At 44.3% G+C, this 7418-nt stretch overlaps 1 protein-coding gene across 1 annotated transcript; it reads left to right on the top strand.

The window, feature by feature from the left end:
- Window positions 1–1332: 1332 nt before the first annotated feature.
- Window positions 1333–2768, top strand: LOC121865435 (filaggrin-like). Its single transcript, XM_042364842.1, has 2 exons — window positions 1333–1357; window positions 1699–2768. Exons 1-2 carry the CDS (start codon window positions 1333–1335, stop codon window positions 2766–2768), a joined length of 1095 nt encoding a protein of 364 aa, XP_042220776.1.
- The last annotated feature ends 4650 nt before the right edge of the window (window positions 2769–7418 follow it).

Below are 7418 nucleotides of genomic sequence, written 5' to 3'. Positions count from 1 at the left end.
CATAACTCATCATACTTCATCATACTTCATCATCTTCTAAAACGCAATCAAATTTCGAAATATATCATGCCTACCCGTCTCATTATGTGTAGATAAAGTTAAAGTTATTCCATCTATCCTTCAGTTTATTCTTCAGTAAAGCCACAATAAATTCTTTCATCTTTCTTGTATATAATAAAACATAAACAAAATCTATTCAATGATCTATTTAATACATTATACATCTACATTATATAATATCTCATTGTAGCGCATTATATAGCATCTCATTGTAGTGCATTATGACACACTAAATAAAATAATTCCTATTTATGATTCCTGTAGCGTTTCCTCCTGCCTCAGTAACTTCTAAGTCAGTTCCCCCTACCATCCCGTACATTATAGAGGGGTTAACTTGGGCTTTTACTGTAACTACTGTGCCACACCTCGGTAATTGGGCGTATGATTAGCTAAAGTGAAAAAGGTTTGGCTCCCCTTCTACCTCCCCCGACTTCTACCTCCCCGTCCTCCACCTCCCCGACTTCTACCTCCCCGACCTCCACCTCCCCGACTTCTACCCTCCCCGACCCCGTATGTGTAGGGAAGGGGAGTGAGAGTGATGGGGTTATCTCTCTCTCTCTCCTTATTAGTTTTATTCTTTTGCATTCCCCATTCCCTTCATCTATTTATAAAAGGAATCTTGCTTGACACACATACACACACACACACACACACACACACACACACACACACACACACAGCTGATGTAAACACTCCCATAAACACACAACATTATTTCCCATCCTACCTTAAAATTCACTGATTCGTATTTTTATCAAATTTTCTTTTTCTTTCTATTTTGTTTATAATTATTGTCTACTAATATTTATTTTTAATTTTTTTTATTTTGTTGTTATTTTGTTTCGTTGTTACTTGTTTATTTTTAGATTGGTTTATTTTTCTTTTGTTTCTCATTTGTTTTAGTAATTAGTTTATCTGTTAATGTTTATTTTTATCTTCATTTATTCAGTTATTTTATTGTTTATCTATTATGTTTTTTATGATATTTACATACTTATTTATATAATTTATTCAGTAATTTCCTAATTCAAAACATTCATCATTAATATTTATTAATTAACTTATTTATATCATCTTTATGACCGTATTCATTCCTTAATTAGTTTTTATGTAATTTTAATACGTATATTTGTTAATTCATTCACATAATTTTATTTTTTATTACCTATTTGTTTTGTTTTTATTAGTCATTTTATTATGATTAGTATGAGTCATCTTATATATTCGTTTATTTATCAATATCCTTCGTTACCTGTTCGTTCGTTAATCATAATGGCAACACATCGTCCCTCGACAGGTGCGTCAGGAACACTGATGCCAAAAACTGGAATATTTGCAGCTGTTGATTAATTTAGCCACAGGACGTCATGTGTTAAGCTGGCCTCTCTGATTTCCGCAGCAATTTCTGGTTGAGCTTTGTCTATTTTGTGTAGAAAGACGAGTGACGTTACTTGTGGAGTGCATTGTTGACGACTAGTGGTGGACAGAGCGGCGTTGATAAGGCAGTAGTGTTCAGCAGAGAGTAATACTGACAAAGTAACAACGTCCAACAGACACCGTAATAACACCAACATCCAGTAAAGAAGAATAACGAAATAACATCCGATAGAAACACGGTTAACACCTCAACATCACCAGGCGGGAGGGGACACATCACCAGGCGGGAGGGGACACATCACCAGGCTGGAGGGGACACATCACCAGGCGGGACGGGACACATCACCAGGCTGGAGGGGACACATCACCGACACATCACCAGGCTGGACGGGACACATCACCAGGCAGGACGGGACACATCACCAGGCAGACGGGACACATCACCAGGCGGGACGGACACATCACCAGGCAGGACGGGACACATCACCAGGCAGGACGGGACACATCACCAGGCAGGACGGGACACATCACCAGGCAGGACGGGACATCACAGGCAGGACGGGACACATCACCAGGCTGAGGGACACATCACCAGGCAGGACGGGACACATCACCAGGCAGGACGGGACACATCACCAGGCAGGACGGGACACATCAACAGGCAGGACGGGACACATCAACAGGCTGAGGGGACACATCACCAGGCAGGACGGGACACATCACCAGGCAGGACGGGACACATCACCAGGCGGACGGGGACACATCACCAGGCGGACGGGACACATCAACAGGCAGGACGGGACACATCACCAGGCAGGACGGGACATCACCAGGTTGACGGGACACATCACCGTGGCGGACGGGACACATCACCAGGCAGACGGACACATCACCAGGCAGGACGGGACACATCAACAGGCAGGACGGGACACATCACCAGGTTGAGGGGACACATCACCAGGCAGGACGGGACACACATCACCAGGCAGGACGGGACACATCACCAGGCGGACGGGACACATCACCATGGGACGGGACATCACCAGGCAGGACGGGACACATCACCAGGCAGGACGGACACATCACCAGGCAGGACGGGACACATCACCAGGCGGACGGGACACATCACCAGGCAGGACGGGACACATCACCAGGCGGGACGGGACACATCACCAGGCTGGAGGGGACACATCACCAGGCGGGACGGGACACATCACCAGGCTGGAGGGGACACATCACCAGGCAGGACGGGACACATCACCAGGCAGGAGGGGACACATCACCAGGCAGGACGGGACACATCAACAGCTCAGGTTACAAATATCCAATAATGAAGACTGGCGTTGTTATGTAAACACTTCACACGCGGAAAAAGTAGTTAATTCCCTGACAGGCAGTAACTGGAGAGGTGATGGTGGTATAACACACGCGGAGATTGACACAGTGAAAAAGCGACTTGGTGTTTTCTTTACAATAACAGAAGCGAGGTAGACAAATTCTCCTTTCGCGCCAAAACAAATTACAAGAGACATAAATTGTGCTCTGGACTTTCACGATCGAAGATACTGATGTTCGAACTGGTCGATATTTCATTATGTTATTCAATATTTGCTAAATTTCGTTAGGTTTCGTCGGTATTTGTTCGAGTTATCGTGTTAACAGATTCCGAACGCACGGACGAATTGATTGTTGGCGTTCTTAAGTCAACCTCTTAGTATGGTGGGCGACAGTAGGGCAGAGATGAGAGGACATACCCATGAAAAAAATCTTCTCCAAGGTCTTTTGAATCGTTCACGTCTCTACACAGTCAACTGGTAGCCGAGGGAAAAAGTTCGAGACATTTGCTGAGGAAGTCTGGTCATTGTCGTTAGTCGTGAGGTAAATGAAGCACAAACTCCCCAGAGAGAGTTAGTGACAACAAATCTTAGAAACCTTCGTATATAGTCATGGTTGTATTGATCTGTCTGAGATAAACATGTCACAAGGAGGAGCTGCTCAGTCTAAATGTTTTCCTTTTCATCTTAAATTCGTTCTTTTTGAATTTCACATCTATTTTGTCCGTCTCTCTGTCATTTTACCTTAAAGTTTCCGATCTATCTAGTTGTCTATAAACTTCTAACACTTATTATATAACAAGAGAGGATATACTTACTTGCTCTATTTAGCCCGTCCCTTCTCCAGCTCGTCTCTATAGCTCTCCCCTAACCTCCACTATGGGGACGCCACGTTTAATATTACATCAGGTTAACGCCAGAGGATCGTATTCATCTCAGTGGGGATCTTATACACAAGTGGTGATTAATGATGAAGACCCTCGGACACTCACAAACATAAATTATCAACATTAGATGATAAGAAACATACAATTTCTCTCAAATTTTTCCCGAAACATTTAAAACATTCAAGATTATTCACATTCACAGGTAATATATTACGATTATATTTTCATACCGTAGTTAAAAAGTTATTATTTTATATTTGTGTCTATCTCTTGACTCTGGAGGATTAGGAGGTGGCACCCAGTCTGATGTTTGATTGAATGCCAGTGGTAAATATCCTGCTGTAGGGTGCTGGAGTCCCTCAGTTCACCCAAGGGAAATTAATAGAAGTCTTCAGTTAAGGTCCTGTTATACACATGATAGAACCTGGTGTTGTTGTCCCTCTCTCTCTCTCTTTCTGGCCATTACTCTTTCTTTTATATTTCCCATTTATAGGGTGTCCTAGAATAATGTCCCTACCTCCCTCCCTCCCTGAGACACTGTGAGTTGGAGGGAGGGAGGCAGGGAGTAGGCAGGGGGCAGGGAGACAGACAGGCAGGGAGTAGGCAGGGGGCAGGGAGACAGACAGGCAGGGAGGGAGATAAAGACAGTCTTCTGGAACACCCTATATTATTCTTCCTTCCTTATACCTTTGAACTTATTTAGGAAGTCCCTCTTTTTTTTTCCTTCCCACGTTTTTATTCTTTCATACAGTTCCTTCATTCTTCTTACTCCTTTTTTCTATCTTTTCATTCCTTTCATATTCTACTGGTTACATCTTTATTCACTATTTTTCTTGTGTTTCTTTTTTTGTTATTTCTTTCATATATTCTTCCTTGTGTTGTCTTGTGTTACGTCTTTCTGGCTACGTTACTTCTTCTCTTTATCATGATCGGCTTATTCCATCTTTCGTCCTGTCACTTATGATTTGGGATTCTAAAACACCTGTTCTGTGTTCTGTGGCATTATTCTTTCTCTCCTATGGTTTTATCCAGCGCCTGTGACATTATCCAGTGGCTTTGTCCGCCTCCTGTGGCGTTTTCCTATGGCTTTATCCGCCTCCTGTGACTTTATCCTATGGCTTTGTCCAGTTTCTGTGGCTTTATCCGCCTCTATGGCTTTATCCGCCTCCTGTGGCGTTTTCCTATGGCTTTATCCGTCTCCTGTACTTTATCCTATGGCTGTACCCGCCCCTGTGACTTATCCCATGGCTTTGTCCAGTTTCTGTGGCTTTATCCTATGGTTTTATCCACCTCCTGTGGCGTCATCCGTCTCCTGTGGCTTTATCCTATGGTTTTATCCACTTCCTGTGGCTTCATCAGTCTCCTGTGGCTTTATCCTATGGTTTTATGCACCTCCTGTGGCGTCATCCGTATCCAGTGACTTTTCACTATGCCTGTATCCGCCTCCTATGGCTTTATCCACCTGAGTTTCTTTTACTCCTGCCGTCAGCTGTATCACCTCTGGCGGCTCTTTTCTCCCTTTGTATAATCAGGTTATTTGTGTAGAGGACCTGTGGTGTGATGGCTCCTTCATTCACGAAATATTGACCCCAGGATTCCTTCATTCATCCCTACGTCCCATGCCGCCCTCCTCCCTTTTCTACTACCCCCCTCCCCCCTCAGCTCCTCCCCGCTCCTCCCCCCCCAGTCCCCCACCGCCCCTCTCCTCCTGCCTCCCCCTGGCCCTCTCCATTTCACCTCGCCCCTCCCAGCCCCCTCGTCCCTCTCAGCCACTCCCTGCCTCCTCCTCCCTCTTCCCATCCCACCTCCGTCTCCTTCCTGCCCCCTCCTCCGCCCCTTGCCGCCACTCCCACTCCTCCACGCCCCCTACCCATCCTCCTTCTTCTGCCCCTTCCCACCTCCTTTCCTCCGCCCTTCCCCAGAGACAGTTAGGAAGACTATTCACTATAATTTATATATAGAAGAGTCTGTCTTTTGATCTCTCTCTCTCTCTCTCTCTCTCCTTCACCTTCTCTTCCTCCCTCTCTTCCCTTTTCTCTTAATAAGTCTTCTCCCTCCACAACCCGCCGCTAAAGGGTCTCGAGAGAATAGGTAGGGAGGTAGGAAGGTGGAAAGGGAGGGAGGGAGGTGGTATGATGGCCCACACTCGCCTCACTCTCCTTACTCGTTTCACTCGTCTCATTCGCTTGACTTTTCTCACGCTCTTCACTCGCCTTACTCTTCTGATTCTCCACACTCACCTTACTCACTTCACTCACCTCACTCGTCTCATTCTCCTCACTCTCCCACCCCTCCCCCATTCTCTTCACTCGCCTCACCCGTCCTGTAGTTCCCAATTTACGCAAATGTGTTTCGATATCAACTATTGAGTCAATTTGCATATTTCCCTGCACCCAGCTCCCCTTCCTACTCTCTAAACACACCTCTCCCTCTCTTCAGGACCACTCCATTACGATTTTTGAGTTGTTAATATCAACCTAAATGAGTTTCCACGGTGTAAGTGTTTTATATGGTTGTAGAGTGAAAAGCAGAGGGGTTAGGTTAGGTTAGCATTAGATTAGGTTAGGTTAGTATTAGGTTAGGTTAGTATTAGGTTAGGTTTGTATTAGGTTAGGTTTGAATTAGGTTAGGTTAGCATTAGATTAGGTTAGGTTAGCATTAGGTTAGGTTAGTATTAGGTTAGGTTTGTATTAGGTTAGGTTAGAATTAGATTAGGTTAGGTTAGCATTAGGTTAGGTTTGTATTAGGTTAGGTTAGAATTAGGTTAGGTTAGCATTAGATTAGGTTAGGTTAGGTTAGTATTAGGTTAGGTTTGTATTAGGTTAGGTTAGCATTAGGTTAGGTTAGCTTCGTATAGTTAAACTTCAGTTGATCCCAAGAAAGAAAAAAAAAATAGAGTGGTTTTACGTGTCACCTGAGATAGAGAGTCAAGCAACACAGCCAAATGAATATTAAAAGAGTCTCCCCCTATACACCATACACTTTACGGGAGCTGCCTCAACTAATTCATCCCAAGGCGGCCTTTCACTCTACCTCTTTCCTTTCTCTTTTTCTTTCTTCCTCTTTCCCTTCTCACTTTCTCTCTGACCCCTTTCTTTCTGACTTACTCTCTTACTTTCTTTCTCTCTTTCTAGGAACGTAATTTACTCTCATTATATTTTCTTCGACGACCACCACTACCACCATTACCACCACTACTATCATCACCACTACCACCATTACCACCACTACTATCATCACCACTACCACCATTACCACCACTACTATCATCACCACCACCACAACCACTACCACTACCATCACCACCACCAATACCACTATCACCACTAGAGGATGGAAAGTCGCACGTATGTCTTGTGGTGTTTTAAGACAACGAGTGTACACCATGAAGCATTGTACCCTAGAGAAACATAACGTACAGAGATATTACCTACCTATAGAACACACACACCAGTGACAATTTAATCTAAGAGTCCGAGGGAAGAGTCCAAGAGTCTGTATTCTAAATTAGATGTCCAAGCAAAATGTATATTATGTGTTATGTAAAGTCATATGTTAGTGTAAGTGTAATGCCGTGTAATGGTCAGCATGATCGCCTCGCAAGCGAGCGGACCCGGGTTCGATACCCGGACAGGGTGAAACTATGGGCAAGTTTCTTTACTCTATTTGCCTCTGTCTACTCAGCAGTAATTGGGGACCTGGATGTTAATCGATTTGCGATCGTATTCCGGGGTAATGGTTAGCCAGTGCAGTTGGCGAG

The sequence above is a fragment of the Homarus americanus genome, unplaced genomic scaffold (assembly GCF_018991925.1).
Source record: "Homarus americanus isolate GMGI-L3 unplaced genomic scaffold, GMGI_Hamer_2.0 scaffold56388, whole genome shotgun sequence".
Classification (NCBI taxonomy): domain Eukaryota; kingdom Metazoa; phylum Arthropoda; class Malacostraca; order Decapoda; family Nephropidae; genus Homarus; species Homarus americanus.
This window is presented reverse-complemented; position numbering and strand designations above follow the sequence as displayed.

What these genes read in the sequence shown, in the direction of transcription:
- LOC121865435 (XM_042364842.1), top strand. Translation starts at nt 1,333, where the DNA reads ATGGCAACACATCGTCCCTCGACAG. An exon ending in AACACATCGTCCCTCGACAG is followed by an intron (nt 1,358 to 1,698) that starts GTGCGTCAGGAA and finishes CAACATCACCAG; the next exon opens with GCGGGAGGGGACACATCACC.